This window comes from Cryptotermes secundus, unplaced genomic scaffold, assembly GCF_002891405.2.
Source record: "Cryptotermes secundus unplaced genomic scaffold, Csec_1.0 scaffold499, whole genome shotgun sequence".
NCBI lineage: Eukaryota > Metazoa > Arthropoda > Insecta > Blattodea > Kalotermitidae > Cryptotermes > Cryptotermes secundus.
The window spans coordinates 1,675,566-1,699,878 of NW_019738354.1; the positions used below are offsets into that span (position 1 = coordinate 1,675,566).

The 24,313-nt window shown below is 42.2% G+C and overlaps 1 protein-coding gene across 3 annotated transcripts in view; it reads left to right on the forward strand.

Moving 5' to 3' along the window:
* LOC111870818 (prickle planar cell polarity protein 3) overlaps positions 1-24,313 on the forward strand; it is a 685,665-nt gene that overhangs the window by 233,546 nt on the left and 427,806 nt on the right. The window contains exon 1 of one of the 3 annotated variants that reach the window (XM_033754007.1): positions 5,206-5,881. The exons of the other annotated variants lie outside the window; for them this stretch is intronic. Coding sequence (XP_033609898.1) covers positions 5,724-5,881 — 158 coding nt within the window. The 5' untranslated portion in view covers positions 5,206-5,723. Of the gene's footprint in view, positions 1-5,205; positions 5,882-24,313 lie in introns of those variants that run through there. 3 annotated transcript variants of the gene reach the window in all.

Sequence of the window (24,313 nt, forward strand, 5' to 3'; positions counted from 1 at the left end):
CGGTAACCATTTACGTGTTGATAGCGGTCTTTTGGGTCTAGACTTCGTGTAGTCTGGTAGATAGTTACCAGTGTTTAGGAGTAACATCCCCCCCACACATTTCTGAAGGCGAAAGCAGTATGTTTCTCCGAAAATTTGGTACACCACCTATCAGACTACACGGTATCATAACCCAAAAGACGGCAATATAAATGTTGTGGGTTTTGATTATCGCTTCGAAGACTAATTAGTTGTCTGAAATAAAAGTCTTCATCTTTACATTGTGTCAGTGTGGGATGTTATTCAGAGAGAAATACAAAAGGGCCCATGAAAATAATTCTGAATTGAACTGGGAAGGATCTGAGAGAAAGCGGCCGTGTTCTATGGAGGTGTGGGTGTAATGGTGAAAGTAAATTCGGCGCTTTGGCTTCGCACATAGTTGTGCGGTTCGTTCATCCGCGTCGCGGTGCTGTATTCGGGGATTTCCACTGCCGTGACGCCCATTTGCCAGCAGCCCGGACAAAGCTGCACAAGTCCAGTCGAGCGTGTGCGTTCAGGAAATATGATGGAACACGCACAGACTCCAGTAACATTGCTCTGCTTACTGTCTGCAGCAGTAGCAAGCTCGATAGCATTCAGAAACATCATTCTGGAAGTTTTAACTGTATAAAAGTAATAAAGTTGAAAGCGATAAATGAAGGAATATACTTGGAAGCCTTATTCATTAAATCTGTCCATCAAAATATACATTCTGTTATACGTTTATGAATTTAAGAAGGTAAGGCTATCCCTGTAACAGGCCATGGGGGCCAATAGGGTTGTGAGATGTCGAGGACTTCCACATTTTCTTTAGACAGTCGGCTCACAGATGGCGGTGATGTCAGCCTTACGCGGCGGCCGCCCTTTCCCCCCGGAAGATTCCTGGTACACATTTCTGTTAGAAGCTGGGTCCACATCAGGGCCATAATGCGCGTGGAAGGATTAGATAACTGAAAAGTCCAATAACCTCATCAGGAATCAAACCAGCGATCTTCCGGCTTGTAGCATAGTGCTTCACGGTTAGGTATATAAACCAATCTTTAATAATAATAATTCAATTCAATTCAATTCTTTATTATTAATGTGCCGAGTCAACAGCCGCAAGGCGAATTACAGACACAGGACAGTGCAGAAGAATGAATTACATTATACACAATCTTATTAAAAGTCAAATACAAATTACAGGTTAACACTTGGAAGAAATAATAATGAATAAAGTAAAAGTAAACAAACAAATAGCTGATAATTATGACAGTAATAATAATTTCATTATCATTAAACTAAGTGTTATTACGAATTCAGGAATGAAACATAAATATTTAATTAAGAAATGAATAATATAGAATTACAGAGGATAATAATAATATACGTAATTCATTTTGTTTTACTGGACATGCAAATAATAAAATATTAACAGTTATACTATATTTAAAATTTGTTTTGGTAGAATATTCAAGGCTCCGAATAATAATAATAATAATAATAATAATAATAATATGAACCGGGATATAGTCCGTCTACTGTAAGGAGCAAGGTACGTTGTACTTTTTATAGATGTCCTTACAGACGATAACCGGTTTGTAAATATGTTTTAATATCCCGCTGGCGTGTGAATCCCGAAGTATATTGGAAATAGAATCCAGTTACTTTCTATCAATGACGTAATGACATACGTCACTGACTGACTGATAGTGCACCCTCTTTCCCAAATGGGATGAAGTATAGATCAGAACTAATGAGATCTGTTGATGTACGTTGATGCCAGTCTGGGAAACTCTGTGGCGTCACATCCGAGATGAATGTAAGCTTAACTGCTGTTTGAACAAATAAAATGTCAATGTAAGTAACAACGGGAGTTGTTCTTAAACTTTCAACATAGGTACGTCATACCTTTAGTTTTTTGCATGAAGAGTTTTCAAAAATCATAATAAACGGCTTCCTTTTTGATATATGTTAGACCAGCCGTATCTGACATGCGGCCCCCATAGCCACAAAGTGCGGCCCCTCAACTTTTAGAGCTAATTGATATTAAAATCGATATTAATATTTTAGTAGAAATATTTTTTGTAAAGACAATTTTCCAACAGACCAGAAGACAAGAAGTCTCACGCAGACATACTAAATTAGTAGGATGCAGGAAATTCAATGTTTTGCTATTTCTAACATAATTTCTTGCGTAATCTCTCTTTTTGCATATTGAAAAACTATTTGATACTTGTCAAAAATGGCATTCTCTTGCTTTTTAAAACTGTAAGATATGTGACTTTAGGTAATTACACGTATATTGAAATTATTCCTAAATAATAAATAGAATTAAATTTCCTTGTATCAAAATTTATTGTACTATATTTCTATTTTGAAGTGCGGCCCTGGACTATTATTTATAGGGCTGAGGTGGCCCTCTGCACAAGTTGAGGTTGACATGCCTGTGTTAGACCCTTTTGTATTTGTGTTTGTTGATAGCCCACAGTCATCTGTTATGAAATTTTGGAGCTTGACAGGAAGTGGTTCACTTGATTTACGTTGTTAAATAACAGTCATGTTCTGCCGTGAAGAGAATAGTGTTTATCAACAAGATATCTCACGTTTATTGGAGTTCGAGTCCCGGTGAGGCAAGAATTTTCAGACCTCCATTTCGTCCATATCGTTTCTGGAGTCCACCCAACATCCTATGCAATGGGTACCCCGGCGCTCTTACCCCGGGGGTAAAGCGGCACGGAAGTGAAGCTGACCACTCACCTGCAGCTAGTACCGAGGTCAAGAAAATGTGGATTTATACATCCACTCCCTATACCTCTTCATGGCGTAGTGCTTAATTAGTTAAGCACAGGGACAATTTTACTTTTACCTTTATCTCACGTTTAACTTCTTAATAGTTGGATATATGTTTTTTTCTTTGCACTACAGCCCCAGTGGGCCTAGGCCTACCTCCATGAACTTCTCCGTTCACTTCGGTTTTTCTAGATCTTGCACATTCGGTAGGACTCCTTGGGCGGGTGATGAGCTCGTCACAAGGCCTCTACCTGTACACAAACAGAAAAACGCACAAACTAAACATCCATGCCCTGAGTGGGATTCGATCCCACAATCCCGGTTTCCTAGCGAGCGAAGACAGTTACATGCCTTAGACCGCTCGGCTTCCGTGACCGGCAGTTGGATATATGTAGGCTGTGAAATACTAATAGCTAAAAAACAAAATTGTACACGCACGAAAATTTGCCCCTGCTGTAAAGTTATAGAACACATGAAGTAGTTGCGGCAGTGGTGGAAGTAACCGGCCATTTTAAGGACAGATAATTAGGACAGTTAAACAAAGAGAAACATCACAGACCAGGTTGTGATTAAATCGTAAAAATGATGAACTATCCGCACATGACTTACATACCGAACTCAATAATTCAAGTACAGAAGAGCATAGAATAGCCTAATTACCAGTTTAAAATCTATGCATAGGATTTCTCACTGTTTATCCCTGTCAGTACTATGTACCTGATATCTTGTTTAGTAAACCGGCTGCTTCTAGCCTGGGTTTGGTGTTTGGGAAGATCAGAGAAAGAAACGTGTCAGCAGCCCTGTTGATAGAAGGCGGAACATTTATTTCACTTGTCTTCTCAGTCATCAAATACATCCATACGAGAATAGCCGGCATTCTTAAACGAGATATCACGTGCATGGAATGAAAGAGATTAAATAAAAACGAAGATTACATTTTGTAAAAGTAACAAAACTTTCAGGTTCAGACTCGTAAGAGTGTTGAGACGATTCAAGGATTTCTCATAACCACAAGTTTTCAGGTAGCGATGTTTTCATGGCGCAGGCATCCGATAAAGACATGTTCATAGTCGCCAGAGTACACGAAACTATGAGAAGCAGGAGCGCAAGATGCCAGCAAAAATCTGCTTGAAGAAGAAGAAGAGAGAAAAACGGTAGACTGAAAGAAAGAATGTACAAGGTCCACTAGACTCTATACAGCATCCCACTACTTCATCAGCAGTCCATTCTCTCCTCCCTCTCCCTCCACCTGGTTTTACTCTTCCTTCCTCTCACTTTATAAGCTAGACAAGTCAGTCATAGTGTGACATGGATTCAAGTCGGCCGGCTGCTCTTAAGTTTAAACCACCGTTGCTTAGTAACCTCTAAAATGAGTTGGTATTCGAGTGTTTTTACAAAATTTGTGTACTATCAACAAAGTGTGAAGTGTTAGGAAAGTGATAGACACACCGACGTTCAGTTGAATCACCACGTTTTTTTCTTAAGATTTACATACAAATATTCGCGATTAATAGGATACATGTACCGTTTTTTGTAGTGTTCGTGCATACATGCTTTGACATCGTGACAGTGTGCCCTGTGCTGTTGAGTGAAATTTGTACACCCCTGTGTCGTAAACTGATTTGCGTGCCATTGTCGTGGTGTTCTTATATAATCCTGCATGGTTTTGGTGAAAGTCTGATGCCTCAAGCCTCATTTCGTGTCTGTTTTTTTTACCTTCTGTTTAATTATATTAATTCTGATGTTTGGAAGTTACTTGATGACTATTCCATGAGTTAAACTCAAAGTTAAGCGTTTAATAATCTGATTTTTTTTATAAATTGCCGTCATAGTTGCAAATTAGTTTTAATGGCTGTGTAATAAGGTTAATAGTTTTTACTCCGTGTATCCTGTACTGTAAATAAGGGGCCCGATGTTTAGATCCGGCCGATCACAGTGGCCGCGCCGTCTGAGGGATAAACCGTTTTCGTCCTCTCGAACACTAGGATCATGGGTTCGAATCCCACTCGAGGCATGGATGTCTGTGTTGTTTATTCTGTGTTTGTGTTGTTCTGTGTGTGAGTAGCGGCCTTGCGACGGGCTGATTCCCCGTCAGTGGTGTCCTACCGTCTGTGTATGGATTAAAAACTTAAAAAGCGGCCAAGTCCCACAAGGGCTGTAGAGCCATAGGTATATAGATAGGTAGGTAGGTATGTAGTTAGTGTTTAGACCCGAAATTAATTCTATTCTCGCTTCGTTCCGTTCTCTTTCAGACCATCGGATTTATAAGCAGAAACTTCTGTTTAGTCGTCATGTACTCAGAGCAGACAGTCTCTAGTTTATATTTGATTAGGAATTTGAGACAGGGTTTTCTTTTTCACGTTTACAGGCTGATAAATGAGCTTACGAAACTTTCGGTTTCACCAAGTGTTGCATAAAATTATGTTGTCTGAAATCAAAAATGGAAAATATTATTTTCTTTCCGAACGATTGATCTGAAAGAACCAGTCTGCAGGAAGAGCACGTGACCATTTTAGTGGCCAAGGCATAATAGGCAACACCGCATTCCTTTTATTTACGCTACGGTTATACCTTCTGTTCTACGAAAGGAAGTCATTCGAAAAGGATTTAAATTTTGCAACGTTGTGATTCTAGAATTGTTCAACTCTAAAAGTTTCATACCATGAGAGAGCGTTTTAACCCATTCCGTGATACGCACGAGATACGTCGCAGTTTGGATTGATTGGTGTTTGACCATATCGGTGGAAGAATTATCTTCCTCTATCTGACAACAGTTACGAGTCTCTAAGAACAGAACCCAAGCGTTTCCTTGCTTACGTATTACCAGAATAAGGTGTGTTCAAATAGAAACCGAGAAGCAAGCTGTTAACGTGAGTAGTGATTGTTGTGCCACGCCTGTAATTAAGCTGGAGCTGAATGCGACACTCGTTAATATGAAGCGTGCCAAATCTCTGGGCTGGCTTCAGCAGTGTCGTGGACAACGGCATCATTCCCCGGATCCTCCCAGTGTCACCTGCGGCACCACCCGCTGGTACAATGGCGGTGGACTTCAGCATAGGCCATGGGCAAGTTCGGACCAGCTGCACACAAGGTGAGGAAGGGAGGTACTTTCCAAGGACCTCCTCATGTATCAGTAAATACTACTTTGTATCATATGAACCCGCATATCGTCTTGGGCCGCTGTAACATGAGTTCGAAACACATACGGTTTATAGATAAATTTGTTTTTATGTTGTGTTGCCCATTGTAAGTAAAGGAAGACCTTGCGACTGGCCGACACTCGCCTCGCGGTGCCTTGCAAAATGTCTGAAGCATTTGTTGTTTCAAAACTGAATGTGAATTGGCACAGGCTAGAAGTTTTAATTCGTGATAACTGAAAATTATGGAAATGTTTTGAAACACTTGTATCTTAGTCTGTTTAACACTATCAACAGCATAGCTATCTTTTCTCCTCCCCACATCGTTCATGCCGGATCTGGGGCCCGTCCAGCCTCCAGTCCGGAGGAGACCCGAAGGTAAAGCAGCCGGGGGCGTGAAGCCGGTCATTTAATGCCAACTATTGCCGAGGTCGTCCACTTCCCCATACTTCATAACTTATTGCTTAATTCGTTAATCACACGGACAATTTTACCTTTTACCTTATTGATAGGAGCATACCATCGCCGAATGGCTGAATGATTTTGAGTGATTAATTTCAAAGAATGTGGAAGAAATCAGCATTTGTTTATTTAAATTACTGTCACGAATTTTGCCCGGGATTATTCAGGATATTATTTGGTATGTGTTGCTGAGGGTGACTTTTGTTGCTATTCGGTCATATTGTAGTGTACGACCAAACCTTATAAGCGAGTTTCCGTCTACTCGAACTGTGGTTTGAAAAAAATTGTGGACCCTCGATCGACAGTTTCCTGTAGCCTCAGTCCTTGGCATGCTCCAAATAAGAGCAGGCCTTAACCTGTGAGACCTAGGCCTCTGGGTGTGGTGGGCCCCACTGAGGATCGAACAGAGGCTGACTCATATCACGCCTCGGCAGTGGCCTCCGTCAAGGTAACGTTCAGTGTGCCTCGGGCTATGGAATGGATTTCGATGCTGAAGATAACAGTTGACGTTTGTACAGAACAAACAGCGTCGTGGTACCTACGAAGATTTGAACGAGACAGGAGGATATGTCTCAAAAGATGTAAGTCAGTAGGATTGGTGTATGTCAAAACAAAGAAGCCAGTAGGAAATGTGACTGAAGATGACAACAAGTCAGCAGGATACTGTGGTTTTCCGGTACGTAAATCATAACCAGAAGGTCATTCTAATATTTCCGAACAACAATCGGCACTTGGCATATTTTAATTCCGTTAATTTTTATATGAAATATACCACTTTGATTCCAATGCGTTGCCAACACACTCGGGCCATACGGAGACTTCCATTCCTCCTTTTTCTCTGTTCCCTTATGATGACAAGAATTCTAAGGATGGAGAGGCACGGTATGTCTAAGAATCAGTTCTACAATGAACCACGCCGCATAGTTTCTGTTCCTTGAAACTGGTGGTGGTAGTAGTAGTAATAGTGGTGGTGGTATTAGGAAGAGAAAAGAGGAACTTGACTGCTTGGAATCTGAATATCCAGTTAATCTGACTTTTCAAGGGGGGGACATGGTTGATGAAGACAGTTGTTTTTTAGTATTCATTGTGTGTATTTTTTTGTGGTGTTTGCTTTGCTTTAAAAGCTTAATCACACAAAGCCATCAACAATTTACACACAACAGCATAAGCATTCCAGCATCAAGTGCCCATGTGGGGTGATCATGTGGCTTACACGTTTTCACTGTACCTGGGCACTGGCGGTGCCTTGCTGTCGAAAAAGCATATGCTGTTGTAAAAGCACTGAGATGTATAGAATTGTAGATGGTTTCATGAGATTAAACTTATAAACTGCTGGTCATGGTAGCCACGCGGTCTAAGGCATGAACTGTCTTCGCTCGCCCGGAGGCTGGGATCGTGGGTTCGAATTCCACTCATGGCGTAGATGTTTGGTGTGTGTTTGTGTTGTTCTGTGTGTAGGTTGCTGCCTTGTGACGGGCTCATCGCTCGTCCAAGGAGTCCTGCCGTCTGTGAAAAACGATTACAGAACTGAATAAGAGGCCTGGGCCCTGAGCGGGCTGAAAGAGTCATTTAAAGAAAATTATAAACTTGTATTTTCGTAACGACGCCATGCATGTGTTATAGACAAATGGCTAAGGTGATCTTGCGTGGATAACGTTTTCACGGCTAATTTAACGGAAGAAAATAATGAAAATATCGGTTAATACATTAGATCCGGTTCTGGAATTGCCAGTACTCGTTTGTTTCTGGTCTCTTGTGACGTTACTTGAAAGAAATTAATGTTTCGCTGTTTCAGTTGTGTCTCAGTGTTATCTCGGAGTGCCCTGGTCAGGTTGGCTTGCAAATGTGTTTAAATGCTTCAGAGACCAAATTGATCCCACTTCAGGTTGCATAGGCTTTTCACATACTAAAAACCTTTTTGCAGCCAAATTCGAGCGTGGATCTTCATTGTTGGCTGGTCTCAAAGATGTTGTTAAATGTGCCTCACCTATTGCAAAACACATGGCAGAGTATTTTTCACGATATCCATATTTTCCAAGATTGCTATGAATTCGGTGACTAAGCTACGGGCAGGACGGCCGAAGAGGCGACGTTCCATTACCGCCTGGAGGCAAGAGATTTTTTCTCTTCTCCACAACGTCCGGCCCTGTCCTGTGATCTATTCCGTCTCCTATTCACTACGTACCGGCCATAACGCGGCCGGGCGTGAAGCTGACCATTCACCTCCAGCTACTATCGAGGTTAAGATTTCGTGACGCTATACCATCACTTCCCAATATGACTTAATGACGTGGTGCTTATACTTTAAGATATTTTTTCTTGTAGATGGTTTCTGCATCTCTGTTAATATGTACAAGAGGAACGTCAATTACTGAATTCGGTTGTTTATTTTGTTAATTAGGAAGACATTATTCATGTAGTAATGCACTCTGATCTAATATCCATCGTGAAACGGTCGAGAAATAAGCTAGAAAGTAAATAAAGAAACAAAAATCGTATTTAAAACGCTTTCCCGGGTAAAACTTGGAGAATTTTTTTTTCGTATAGGGCCTACCGAAAAAAGGAAAAAAAAAATAGGAGGAGTGACGAGCGAGAGAGAGTGAGAGAAAAAGGAAGGCAAAGTAGGAGAAAATAAACACTGGAGTAGGAAATTATGAAGGAGATGTAAGATAGAGGCTTTCACGGCGGTGACTATGAAGAAAGCAGTCTTCTGGGATTTGGCACCGTGTATATGTGGTGTTAACCGACGTTTCGGAGGAACGTATCGCCTCTATCTTCAGGGTAGAAGAAAAAATATAAGAATTCTGCAAGCGAAGAGACCGTGAGAACCGGTAAAAGCAGACTGTCTGCTTGCAGAATTCTTATATTTTTTCTTCTACCCTGAAGATAGAGGCGATACGTTCCTCCGAAACGTCGGTTAACACCACATATACACGGTGCCAAATCCCAGAAGACTACGTTCTTCATATGAAGGAGATATTTGTATATTGTAGATGAAATTCTATTTCCTTGCCTTCATGCCGAATTTTATTGACGATTTTCTTTTTTTTGTTAAATTACTGACATTACCCGTACAGTCGTCACGTTGAAGTCCCCCCACCCCCCATAAACTTCGAAATGCACAGTTAATGTTTTGGAATGACTACTCACTTCTTAATCATTTCTTTCATTACATTACGAATGGTTTTGTGTCTATCTTAGCGCAGGATCACTCTGATATGGAATTAGTGTTCATTCGCCATAGGCCTATCTTTGTTGCGGTGTTTGATTCAGGGAAGCAGAACGCCCGCTTATACCTACCGCACAGTTCTCCAGAAATGCGCTCGCCCTCTCGCCATGGGCGAATGTATGAAACGCACATGAAGACTGCTAACTAACATGCCGAGTAAATGACGTGTGATACTCTTCTTTGTTTCAGAATTACAACAAAGCCATTAATTCCGTTGAAGGTGTAATGGGTCTATGTGAATGTGGGGGGCATGTGGTAGCGTAGCTGATTAGGTACTATGCTACAAGCCGGAATGTCGCGGGTTCGATTCCCAGTGAGGTCATTGGATTTTTCTCAGTTGACCGTATCCTTCCAGCCGCACTATGGCCTTGGGGTCGACTCATCCTCTAACAGAAATGAACCAGGAATCTTCCTGGGTGTAAAGGGTGGCCAGCGCATAAGGCTGGCAACCTCACCGCCATCTGTGAACCGATTGTCTAGAGAAAATGTGTAACCTTCGACGTCTCGCAAGCCTGTGGGCCTCCACGGCCTGTTGCAGGGATAGCTTTACCTATTTTCCACATGTGACTGCCAATTTGGGAGATTACTGGAAAATAATATTGTATGAATAGCTACAGAATCCATTTAGGGGCTCAGATAGACCTTAAACAAAGTAATCAGAGATTTTGCTACTTTTACTTTGTATTGATTTGATTCTGGTTTATTTAACGACGTTTCTTGACTGATTACATTGTATAGTCTAGAAATGTGAGATTATTGTATGGAAAATTTGGAAGATGTGGTAGGAAGCGGTCTTGGTCTGTTTTGAGGTTCTGCCACAGCTTTCGCCTGTTGAGACACAAAACACAAGAGCTTCAGTAAAGTTTACCGGTCTTAGGGCCACTCTTTCAACCCGGAACCTTTCAAATACAAAGATGGACGCTAGCAATACTCGATAGGTCTAACGCTGTCATATTTTATTATTACGGTTCTGAAGATTTATAGTAGTGAAAAATTTTGAGGTTTCCATTTCGGTAATTGTTCATATTGTTGTCTTCTAGGTTGTGATAGCGTGTACCGAGAACTCTGAGGAGCATGCTTCCTCCTCCTTGAGGGTTGAAGAGATGTGGTGTCTTGGAAAGTACCTTTTCCCCCACATCTTGTGTTCACCATCACTGTAGACACGGACAAGGTTTTCTGCTCCCCCCCCCTCTTGGAACTGAGTAATCGCCTTCCTGGCAGCCTGCCTGTATGCTGTAACCTTGTCCCCATTCATCTCACTTTGTCCATGAAGATGGAGACAGCATGTTCCCCGAAACATGAATATCAGCCTACAAGAGTACACGGTATCATAACCCGAAAGAGCAAAGTCTGTACATGTAGTGGCCCTCTACTTCCTCTGGTACATGTGCATTTTCTGTGTGTCCGAAAATGGAGGCAGCATGTTCCTTCGAAACGTCGGGAAACTTCTGTCAGACTGCAGATCCGAGAAGTTAGTACTCTTCACAGTCAGAGCTGCCAGAATCTGACATTCTTTCATTATCGCGTGACAGGATTGCGCCCCATAACACCTGTGTCTTCAAGATAAACTTAATATAGTGCTGCCTACGCTTAGGTCTCTACAGCGGTCTTTTCCCTTCATAACCTTGAAAAATAACATAATGACCATGAAGAACAAGCCAGATGAATGACATTTTGTTTGCGTTATGTCAGGTTTGATATTTCATGTATGTATTCTGCAGTTATAACTTATGGATCGCTTAATGAATGAGGTCTGAGGTTTATTAATATCACATAAAGGCTCAATTAGCAGGTAGCGGTTGACGTATGTGAGGAGGGTCGGGCTCCGAAGGTGCATATTGAAACTGTATGCGCGCTGCATACGAGATTTCCTCGTGGGCGTATCTACGGCGGCGTCTGGCAGACCCCGACTAAGTCCTGTACAGTAATAGCTGCTGCAAGAAACAGACGAATTACGACAAGCGAAGCTTATATGGCTTAGACATGCTGTTCACAACATTTTATTTTCTCATTCTGGACAGAATTACATATAAGTTGATTGCAGCCTTGAGACTTGGTTGCAATAGAAGGGTAATTATGATAGTAGCAGCAATATTAACGCGTATGTTGTAAAACTGTTTCTTTGCGTACGTTTTGCGATGCTGTCAGTAGCTAGCCCATGACAGGCTGACAGATGAATGATGAATTGGAAAGGATTTGGATGGTAGCTGACGTGGACCAGTCGACGTACTTTACGGAATTTTCCTGGAGGAACTGAGTAAAACCATGAAGGCCCCTAGGCAGGCTAGCCAGTGCCCCGGCTGCTATTCGAATGGAGCGCTGCCCCAGTATCAGTCCGGTGCTCGACCGCTACACCAATCTGCTCTACTTTCTGGGTCAAAATAGACCTACCTATTTATGACTTGACGCAGTCAGTAATTTGCTGTTTGGTAACAGCGTCTTTGTAAGTCATATAAACCTTGAAATGTAACGGTGATTATGAATATTCATTTTCCGATGTTCTATTATATGAAGTCATCGTAGAATGTCATTAAAGTAAATCACTTTACTGAAATTTCGTGAACCCTTCGATCGACAAAAATTCAATGAGAGTGATATATTTTCATGATATTCTACGTTGACTTTATGATTATGGATGATGGCTTAACTCTATAAAGCCAGTGGTTACTATATGTACGACCTTCTTTAAGTAGTAAAACTGTGCATTCTGACCACAGATTTCATGTAGTTCTTACAGCGAATTGCGACTGTTTCGCTAAACAGCGTCAACCTGTTGGTCTTTGTATCAGAGGCATAATATGTGTCCTGTGAAGTACGAACTTAATTTTTGTATGGCATTTAGAATAAATTCAGTCTTTAAAGCGTTAATAAGAATGGGGAGTGAAGTGGCCGGCTGTCCCCGCACATATCCGAGTGGAAAAAGGTGTACTCTCTGGGTCACAAAATTTATGTGGGCCTCTATTTCTCTTCCCCAGTTTGATTTTATTGTAATCGTAAATAGCAAAATAATAAACATAAATAACATGAAGGTTGCTGTCTTCTGGGATATGGTGCCGTGTGATCTGTCGGATATTAACATGTCGGAGGAATCTACTACTTTCATCGTCTACTCTAAAGGTGGAAGCAACAAGTTCTTCGAAACGTTGACAAACGTCTACCAGACTACATGTTTTTATCGAGAGGGACGGTGTAACAGTGGCGCTGCAGAGTGGAATTCGGGTGGTGCTTGTTTAGAAGCTCAACCCCGACACTGCCTAATCTGTCCGAAGTTTCTGCGGTTTTTCTCAGCCCCTCCTAGCAAATAGGAGGATAGAACCATGTTTGGCCACGATCTCTTTCTTACAAATCCTTTTCTATCATCCTACAATCGACGCTATATGGGGTGGCTCCTGGCAGCTTTGTTATATAACTCACGAAAAGTACACGGTTTTACATCCCAGAAGACACGCATCTTCATGATGACTGCCGGGAAATTAAGAAGTCTTCTCACACGTAAATGCCACAGTCAAACAAGATAGTCAATGTGCACTTAACCAGTAGTCACATGCCTATATGAACGGTTCTAACCAAAGGATTAAAAATGTATTCAGTACTACATAATATATAAACTCTTACTGGCAAATGCGAATCTGGACAGTCTGGGCGTTACTCCAATGATTGCACTCTTAGATGGAATGATAAAAGCATTGCAATTCATCACATTTCTACTTTTTGACTTCCTTTTGTAGCAACCAGCTGCAGAATCGTGAGACTGTCTACCATTATTATAAGGACATTTGCCTCCGTGTAATGCCCTCGTCATGTACTGTCCGTTGCAATTGTCACGGCGCGCTCACTGTCCCCCCCCCCCAAATATTTCTATCCGAAACAGCAAGACACCGTTGCAGCCTTCCCCCACTCTTGACTCCGGTGCCATGGAAATGCCGACGGGCTGTACTTGAGTAGTACACTCTAATGTCACTGTAGTGGCAAAACTAAGGAGGAATCTTTTTCATTGGATCTCTTCCTTCATGTTCTTCTGCACATGTTCCGTAACCAGATTGCTCGTAGGGTGGGGTGCGGCTGAATCCACTAGTGTGCCTGTTGTACCAGCCCCTGATGATGATAAATGAGTGTGGAGACGTTGGTGGAATGAGAATTGAGAAGGGAAACTGAAGTACTGGAAGAAAACTAACCAAAAATCCCACCTAACTTGACTTGGAATCGAACCCGGCCTGCCACGGTGGGAAAGTGAGTGATCGCCTGAGCTCTGGCACATACCTACTTTTGTTCATTAAGTATTGGTTAATTTTTTTTTTCACCGTCGCCCTTTTATGAATGGCCAAGCGATAATTCTGATATAGGCGGTGCTGGACTCTTATTATACTCTTTTCGGCATTCACCAGGATAAAACACGAGAAAATTCAAAGTAGAATAGCTATAGTTTGATCGAAATTTAACCTAATTGCTTTTCGAATATAGCCTAGAACAAGTGACTTTGGTCCAGTGATTGAGGCTAGCTCTTTCTAACGGACCCAACAGAATAGGTGTTTTCCTTCACCTGAGGACGGAAACAGATCCAGTTTCCGAAACGTCGTGTTTTTATTAGTTATCTTAAAAACCAGGACGATGGATAAAGTCCAAAAACCCAATATATAAGTGACTTTATCTATATAATTTTAATTGAGACACTGCGACTATCAGCTTTTCACCAAGGACTCTGCTTCATACGTTGGTTGAGTATTCATGTGGAGCCTAAACGTACCCAATAGTATGACAAGGACACTTTCCATAACAAAGCCATTTGTGGAGAACCGTTGAAACTAACTGTAATCACAGCCAGTTCATGGCCAATTTAGGTTGTCGTATTACCAAATGAGATAAATTACACAAAATTGGTCCATGTAACAGTTTTGCTGTAGGTGGCACTGCCCCTTAAAGCACAGTAGTTACTGTATGTACTGCCTCCTCTAGCATTCATAATTTCTGCATTTTGCTCATAGAGTTTTTGTGAGCTTCGTTTACTGAATAAACAGCGATGGTATTCCTGGACAGCGCTCACAGCTGGTTCTTGTAATGGAGACGCAATGTGTTTTCTTAGAGATACGAATTTAAATTTTGTTATTATTTAGACTGCTCTAATGCTTCAGAGTTTTAATGAGATATGTTAGTGGCCAGTGAAAGGGAAAATAAACCTGAAGTAGAGATTCTTACAGAGGACGTGGAGTGTAGAAGTCTTTGAAGTAAGTCCAATGTAATGGAGTGGGACATCCATCACCGCTACATCTGGACGCAGGTTTCTGTTCCCACGGCGTTTACCAACTGAATGGGAGAAATCTTGCTGCTGGTAGCACCGATATCGATTTGTAATGCGGGAAATAATCTTTCTTTCCTGGCCCTTTGCTCTTTTTACTCCCACAGGTTACAAAGGAACGCATTCTAATCCTTATTTCTGATTCATTTTTTAAACGACTTGTTGATGTTATATACCGAACTTTGTAGTCAGGCGTTTAGAATTCCTTCTTAAGACTTCCCGACTTAACATTTTGGCCAGGAGACCGGGCATCCTGTTTGAGGCCGTTTGTGGCTTTTGTATGTCCCACTGGACACATGCCAGTATAGTGCCTTGAAGTTAGGTGCATCCGTTTCCTTCCACAACCTTACAATGGATTGTTAAGAACTCAACAAATCACTCGACGCTATGGCCCCTGTAGTCTGAGCTCTTGATGGTGTATTTAAATAAACTATAAATAAGTAAGACTAGTAACAGGTTTGTGGCACACACGGTAGCGTAGTTGGTTGAGGCAGTATGCTACAAGCCGGATGATCACGGGTTCAAATTCCGATGAGGTCATTGGATTTTGCAGTTGGCCTAACCGCTGTAACCCCAATTTGGTCCTGGGGTCGACTCAGCTTCTAAAAGAAATGAGTACCAGGAATCTTCCTTGGGGGTAAAGGGTGGGCAGTCGGGGCGTAAAGCTGACAACCTCACCGTCATCTGTGAGCCGATTGTCTAGATAATGTGGGACCCTCAACTTCTCACAACCTTATGGATCTTCACGGCCTGTTACAGGGATAGCTTTCTAGATTTCTGATCATACAAATGGGGGGGGGGGCGCTCGAACCAAAGAACTCGGGTTTGTGTGTTTACGTTTTATACCGCAAGGTATTCACCTTGTTGGGAAGTCTGTGTACCATGCTGTCATGTAGATGTAAGTTACTCTTCCACCGACAGCCTGAAATGGCGACCCAGGGACAGCTAAATCCTGCCTTTACCTTGGGCGGAGATGATGATTGTCATTATAAGTTATTTAAGGTTGTTTAATAATGAGGGGCGTATTAATCACACGTTCCCTCGTGCATCATGCAGTTTCCTCCCCTCCTCTGTGGGGTGGACCATATTGTTCACAAACTCTGTTTTGCCGATAGTGTAGCAAGTTTCGCCCCCCTCCCCCCTTCTCGTGGCTACTTGTATCTGGTGATGGAAAGTGATTTGTTTGCTTAACTAGTATAGCAATGTAGTTGACAGTTTATGATTTATGAATTGTTACTAATTTTCTTTCTTTGCATCATTTCTATTAATATTTCTTTTTTTTGCTCTAATTTCTTTTCTTTTGTTAAGATTCTTTCTTATCTTTACGTTTCTCAGTTCTCTTTGTTTGTTCTTTCCTTCCCTCCTTCTTACTTGGTCTCGTCCTTCTATGCACCCTTTCTTTATCATTTTTCTCGTTTCTTCTCTCCCTTTTCTTACTTCCCTCCATCCTCTGTGAAGCCTGAACGAAATTCGTTTCTGTATACAAATGGAGCGACAAGGGAACATGTCATCGTTAACGGTGATCCCGCCCCATTTTCTTTGCTACTCATCCAATTCAAATTAACTACTATGTGTGGTTTTTTTTTCTTGGGGTGGAGTGAGAGTCCACTTGGTACGTCGGCCACTAATTGGCCTATTGTACCAACCCCGGATAACAGATAATGATGAATGTCGAGCAGTCAGTGGAATAGGAATTGGCAGGGGAAACCGAAGTACTCGGAGAAAACTGCCTCAGTGCCACTTTATCCGCCACAAATCCCACATGACCTAACCTGTTCTCGAACCTGGGCCACCGCATTGGGAAGCCTGAGCCATGGTGCGGCCCAAATTAACTGCTAACTGACAAGATTATTATCTTCGCGGATGTGCCGCAGATATTTACCAGTGCATGAAGGAGCATCCTTCGTCCTTATTCAGGAATCACCCTTGAAGCTTGAACTTTGAACGCATGCCCAGCTTTCGAATTCATCACCCACTCTTCATAACTGGCCACCTAAGACACTAAATATTATCTGCAGTCGAAGACATTTCGTTAAATAACTTAAGAATTAATCAGGCAACTAAGTTCACAGCTCAGAATCTTCTTGAATAATTGGCAGTTAAGGACTTCGTCAAGAAAGTCGGTATTTTTAACCCGAAAGTCCAGCACTGCGTTTAAGAAAGATCTGTTCCTGATCAACTTTGTATAATTCACAGCCTCACAATTCCACTCTCTCTGTGATGCTCTGTCAAATTGTCTTCCCATCTACGCCTGAACCTCGAACTCGTCAGTTCCTGTGAAATTTGCCGATCAAAGTTTTGTGTGCGTGATACATTTTGTCTCACATTTTTCTCTGACCCACTCATTCCATCTCATTTGTATGCCCGTTTTCCTTCCTCTGGTGCAAGAAATGGCCATATTTGGACCAGCTCCCCTTCCTCCCTCTCTCCACACCTAGACTTTGCCTTAGGGCGGAGTGGATGAGCACAGCATCCATTAATAAGCACTGGGATTACTGTATACGAACCTCGCTTCATTACATATTTAATATCCTGTTTTTGGTTCAGGAAGCAAGGGGTTGAAGACGGTCCGGGTTTATCACGAGAGGAGTTTGCAGCTTATAATATGGAGCACAACCTGCGGCGTGAAAGGCCTTTAGTGGTCCGACCAGAAATTGGGGTACACCTTATACAGGTTTCTGTAGTACGCAGGCATATGAAAACCTTGGTAGTCACCCATCACATTGCTGTAAACGCCGTGTTAAATATTCTCATCTTTAAACTTACTTATGTGTAGGCCTCTCTGTTTATTTAGTTTACCTGTTTGTGGATTGTTTAGCGACGTGGCCGTTGTCTCACACTAACTTAAATGCCGACGAATGATCGGCTGATCAGTCAGTCCTTTGAGGCAAGTGCCGAAGCAGTACTTCGGATTATCCACGAACACTTTACTGATTATGTGATGTTGATTTATTCAGATATTGCAAGCATCGTTATATAAAACACAAACTATTTTCTTTTATTGCTAGTGGGGTGGGACTAAGTCCCTTGTACTGCGGCCACTTCTGGCCTATTTTACCAGCCCCAGATGATAGGTGAGGGTGATTGTGGAGCAGTTGGTGGAATGAAGATTGGCAGGGGAGACCGAAGTACTCGGAGAATACCTGCCCCAGCGGCACTATGTCCACCACAAATCCCACTTGACCAGACCCGGGATCGAACCCGGGCCCCCGCGCTGGGAAGCCAGCGACTAACCGCTTGAGCTATGGCGCGGCCTTAAACAAAAACTAAGTAAAATTTATTTACGCCATTAGCTGTAAATGACTATATTCTTGAACAGGTGTTAGAAATGTCCAGCAAGTATTGTTGCTGAGGGATTTGTAGGCTTCCTTTGTTAACACAGGCCTTAATGTTAAAGTCGTTAGCCCCCGTGAGCTAAACTGTCTGATTACAGGCTCCAGAACTCTGCAGCAGCTGCACGACCATTACCACTCTGATTTGCTAGAACAAGTCCATTTAACGAGCGTATTCGAACGGAACAATAATCGTAACAACCCCCCCCCCTCCTCATCCGACAGCAGATTAAAAATTAGATTAAACTTTAACGTGACAAATTTTTAAAATTGTTTCTGGAGCTTCTTCATTTAAATAGGAATTGAAAGTTCCTACATATCATCATGGAGGCATATGGAGAAGTTCTAGGTAACGCTACGTGCATACTTAGCCTAAGCATTAGTTGGATGTTATTGGCCAGTTCCACGTTTCGGCCCTCATGTCCCCAGGATGGCTGATTTGAAGCAGTGGAGAAGAGGACAGTTCCTGCCGCTGCTGAGAATGGAACCCCGGTCGACCGGTCCGTGGCTCATCAGTTTACTGATTAAACTGTCCCGGATTATTTATATCATAATACGACGAGCAAGTATTTGGATTGAAGTTTCGAATCTCACTCGAGCTACATGTGTCCGCCATTCTCTGTGGTCTTCTGTGAAGGTACCATTCTTGTCATGGGTCTGTCGTCTCTGCAAGATGTTCAGCCGAATATCTAACAGATTAGATAAAGTATGGACATCTGTAGCGGTAACGAAAGAGATGATAGAAGAAGACTGAGTAACAGAGAATTAAAGGTAGTTCTATTGCCGAGGAGGTCGTTGGATTTTTTCAGTTTACCTAATTCTTCCAGCCGCACTATGGCCCTGGGGTCGACTCAGCCTGTAACAGAAATGAGTACCAAGAATCTTCCTGGGGGTAAAGGGCGGTCGGCGCGAAAGTCCGACAATCTCACCGCGATTTGTGAGCCGATTGTCTAGAAAATGTGGGAGCCTCTAAGTCTCACAACCCTATGGGCCTCCACGGCCAATGTTAAGGACATGAGGAGACTAAGCTCTAGGAACTTTATGTTCGCCAAATATACCACAGACACTGGTCACTTGTCTAACACGGTCTTCTGATGAATCGGGCATTTGCCATGACCCTTCAGATAATAATGTTGTAAAGGCATTTGAAGTGTTCAGACTCTCTTGTTCGGATGCGAGTGTGCGCTCATTATGAGGCTGGGATGTGTTATGACAGCGTGAGTAGAGGCATCATATCTCCTGCGGCCTGTCAGGTGCCATCGTGGGCCGGAGAGTGTTCCCTGAACACTGCGTGTAGCGTGCTAAAGTGGACCAAGACAGCCCGGAATATTTAATGTGAACTTAGTGGGAAATTCTGTTGAAATGCAACGAGAATAGTTTTGTTTGTCTTCTTCATATTTCGTCTCCCCCCCTTCTTTCTTTCCTTTGTCTCCCTCACACCTATATCTCGTTCCCGCGTCTCTCCCTTAAAAGCAGTAAGTTGGTGCTCTCAGACCCTGAACACTTAATTGCTTTGACCAGAAGAAGAGGAACATGAACAAGGAAGATAAGGAGAGAGGAAGAGAAGAAGAATAAAATAGGATATATTTAAGACGAGAAGTAAAGGAAATGCGAAGATGAAGACGGTGGAGGAAGAAAAGGAAAAGGAGGAAAACATGAAATATAAGGAAAAGAACAGGAGGAGAAGAAAGTGAAGAAGAGGGAGGAGAAACGAAAACTAAGAGAAGCTGAAGAGAAAGAAAGCAGAGAAGTAATGGAGATGGAGGAAAGAAAGTGGAAATAGAAATAAGAAGAATAAGACGTGGGAGAGGTAGAAAAATAGCAGTTGAAGCAAGGGGAATGTGGGAGAAGAAGGGAGTGAATACGAAGAAGAAGGAAGACTGAGAACATGAGGAATAAGTAGAAAAGAGATATGGCTCTCTACGTCTCCTAAATTCTGCATTGATCAGAAAAGCATCACTTCGATAAATATTGACTTGTTGCGAATGGCTTGGTTCGGAAGTAGCTAAGTCCCATCTCTGTCCGTCAGACAGCAAATTTTTTAATGTTGGGCTACCATCTGTGTTAAGTATGTCAAAACTACTACGGACTGAGAATCGTTTCACATTTTATATATTGATTGTCGATTCATCTGCCAAGTCACTGTTTCATTTTCTCCTGTTATTAACAAACTATTGTAAACCTTCGCCATCCTTACCGTGTTGCCATGACAACGCCATTATGATGGTCAAGGGGTGGTGCACTCAACCCTCTCCACATTATAACACATATACATAGATGTCAGCACCAGATGCATACAATCGCTGCAATTAATAAACGCTTTTGCGAATTGATTAGTCCTATTAATTACTCGTTTAACGAGAGGCTGAGGGTAATGGTGGTGCCGGTCATTTATATCACTCGAAGTAATAATGATTGCTTGCCCTGTGGTATTTATTTCGTTTCCGCGTATAATCAAAGAGGTTGGGTTATTTTCTCTGCCATTTTGGTGTGATAGGTTGCATATGCGCGTTGATCTATGACATTTCCTACTGGGTGTGAGACAGTGTAGTTCCCTCATCGAAACATTAACTAACTCCATGGCGCTGAGCCCTTCGTGAGAAACGGCCAATTGTGCAGCCACTTAAGAATTCAACATTTTATGGAACCCGAAGGTTCATTGACATGTTCGCAAGAGACATCCAAGTCCGAGGCCTTTTGTAACATTTCGCAACAAACTTTTTTTTGTGAGTTGTTAGCCTCACTCCCAACCACCAAGCTCAGGACCACCCCTTTTCGGCTGTTCGCACCTGCTTCATTATGTTCACGGCTACCCTCTACATGTGGTGGCCGTATCCGTTGTCGTGCCGTGGTGATGAGGGATCCACGTAACATAGCATCATAACAGAATGTAAACTTCAATGGTATCTGTATTTCAGCGGATCCAGAATCCTGAGCATACTGTGTTCGCCACAGATAGTTTGCTGCACTAAACTTATCCCCCGTAGGAATTTGTAGCCTTTGCATGATGACTGTTGACCGTCCGAATTTCACTTTCCAGTAGCAGCCCTACACCTGAGGTATGTTAACTAAACGACCCCCGCTCCCATATGATCCCGCCAGTGGCCTCATCACTGCATCCTGTCTCCAGTTCTGTTAGTTACGTACGCAGTTAACAATACCAAGAGAAAAACTGGCCTATAAACAAGAAGTTCCAGGAAGAACTCTTCGCCTACTTTCCTGGATACTCCACGGAACGCACAGAAAACGACGCGTCCAACAATTCTTCTATTGTATGTGTGTTCGTTGCCATGCTAACGTTTTACCGCTCCGTTGCCTACCAACGACAAAAGACTGATGAGAGGGATTTTCCATTGAGGTGGGCTCAGGTGTCGTGATGTATATACCAAGTTTCATGAAGATTGGCTAAGCCATTCAAAAGTTTTGGGGATACACAGACAGCATGGTGATCGCAAAATCCTACTTTTATTTTCTCAAAATAAGGAAATTAGGCTGATTACACTTCAGATGTTCTGGCGTTAACCGTTGTCTAGGTTATAATTAATTCATCTGCGGAATAATTTAACGGGAAGAAGATACAAAATTTTGTCACATAACCGAATTAACCGATGCAAATGGTTTTTAATAACTTTCGAAATCAACATCAACATCTCCCAGCTTCCAGCTTATTAGTTTTGTGTGTAAAAATATGAACTGCATAATTGTTGAACCAGTCGGAAACTCTTGCAGCTCACTAGTGAAACCGCTAAATGTACCTTTCTGTTGTGGACCGTTGTAGACTTCAGTGGTTAAACAGTTTCAGATGAGAATTGATGACTCCTAAATGCGCTTCATGACTGCTATGTTATCGTGACTTATGAACGCATTCTGACCTTCATTTCTCATTCCACGATTTGCAGAAATTAAGATAGAGACTATAATTAATCTGTAATATATTACGTAATAGTTGTGTATTTTATTCTGATTCCCTGTAATCTACGAAGTGACAAGTAATGGATATTTTGAACATCTGCCACTAGTTTCTCGTTTTTGATGTTCCGTATTGGTTGCCTTTGTGGCCATAGACATCTTTTTGTGTGTATTAGGCGCTATTTAATGAACTTGATTCAGATGCTCAGTTTTTATTTAATACGTTTTTGCTGAGTCATATTTTGTGAACTCTGAGTTGTGCATGTGACTCTGTAACTGCTTTTGTAAGAAAGCAACGCTGCGTCTTCACGTTTGTAGATTGCTGGCTGACATTATCTGCTGTAATGTGTAATTTCCGTCAGACAGCTAGTTCCTTTTATCTTAAATGGTTGAATAAGAATGTACTTCTATAATGTGACAGTTGCTTAGCTCTGTGGGCGATGCTGCCATTGTATTACACTTGACGGATTTAGCATAAAAAGGGCGTAGCTAAAAAAAATAAACGATTCCTTATCCCTTTCAGAATGCAGCCATCAGAAAGAAATCATGTTTTATCTAGGTACGGTTTACTAAACATTGCCCTTATAGGTAGGAGCTGATATAGTGACGGGCTGTAGGCTGGAAGGCCAGAGTTTGACTCCCAGCAGGAGAAAGATATGTTTTTCTTCATAGTGCTCAGACCGGCTCTAAGGCACAATCAGTCTCTTTATCGAATAGGTATCGGGGAGTTTTACCCCTGAAGCAAAGCGGATGGAGCTTGAAGCTGACCACTCACGTCCATTTAGTGCCGAGGACAAGAATGGTGGAGCTATACCTCCACTCCTTTATACGTCTTCATGGCATGGTGCTTAATTATTTAAGCACAAGGACAACTTTTCCGGTACAGGTATAGAAATGGCAGTAACGACAGTTATACCTTCTTTTTTTTTCACTCTGTTGTACTCATTTTCTTCCAGCTTCCTTTCCTTCTTGTCATCTTAGTTCCATGTTCCTTCCCTTCTTGTCGTCTTAGTTCCATCTTCCTTCCCTTCTTGTCGTCTTAGTCTCATGTTCTTTTCCTTCTTGTCGTCTTAGTTCTCATTATCTTCTAGCTTCGTTATTCCCTGATTTACCTCCGCCCTCTTATTTCCACCTCCTTATGCTTCTGTCCCGCCTCTATTTTTCTAATTTTTCACCTCCTTCAGTATCATGACCGACACAGTTTTTTGTTCAGAGCCTTATGGGGCAGTCCATCTGATTTTATCAGACTATTCCGCGTTGCCTACATGAACAGTTTTAAGAATGAAATATCCGCGCCGTTAATATACCGAACACTAATCCCCAAGTACAGATTTGCATTCCTTTCTCACTAGTTTATGAAGTCATTTTGGAACCCAACCTTGAATTATCTACACCTTCCTCTGCATTTTCTCTAAGAAGTAACTGGTTAATTAAATAGCACTTGTGGCTTAAATGTATGAAGAGAGGATTATACTCGATATTGCTAATATCTCGCCTCTGAACTTCTGTCAACTGTCAACTCAACTGTAGCGCCATCCATCTCTCCTCAGACTTCCTTGTAGTACTTGACTCAACTTCCAACTCTCAACTGAACTCGTCAGCCGGCATGAGGTCCTCGCTACGTAATTCTCGGGATGTACCCAGTAGAAAACACCGCCTCTAGTAGTTCTACATATTGTCACGGGCCGTTGCCTAACGATAGCCAGGATATCGTTTACGTGTGAACGTGTTTACAGAGCCGTTGCTCAGAAACGGCCGTTTCTTTATTTGTCTGTTGCATAGCAACGGCAGTACTCGTTTGATTCGAGGTATTTGCCTAGCAAGTGGTCTGTACACCACAATATTCATTTCCTAAAATGACCGACCATAACTTCATTACAGCTTGGGCATACTCCTTTTTGGTGTTGGTAGTTGCAAAAGGAACCTATTACTAAGTAGTAAGAGCCGGGTTTGTAATGTACTGAGCTACTTCTCTGCTTTGCGGATGCGCAGAGACCATTGCTAGACCGTGGTATGAACCCTCAGGTGCTGACTTACGGACCCGCCTGTCACGACCCGGCACACTCCTTCGCCCCGCGCTCCGTTCTCTTTCTCTCGTATTTGGGCCAGAACTACTGAAGCGTTTAGAGTGGTCTGACGTGACTTCTCTCCGTCTCGACCA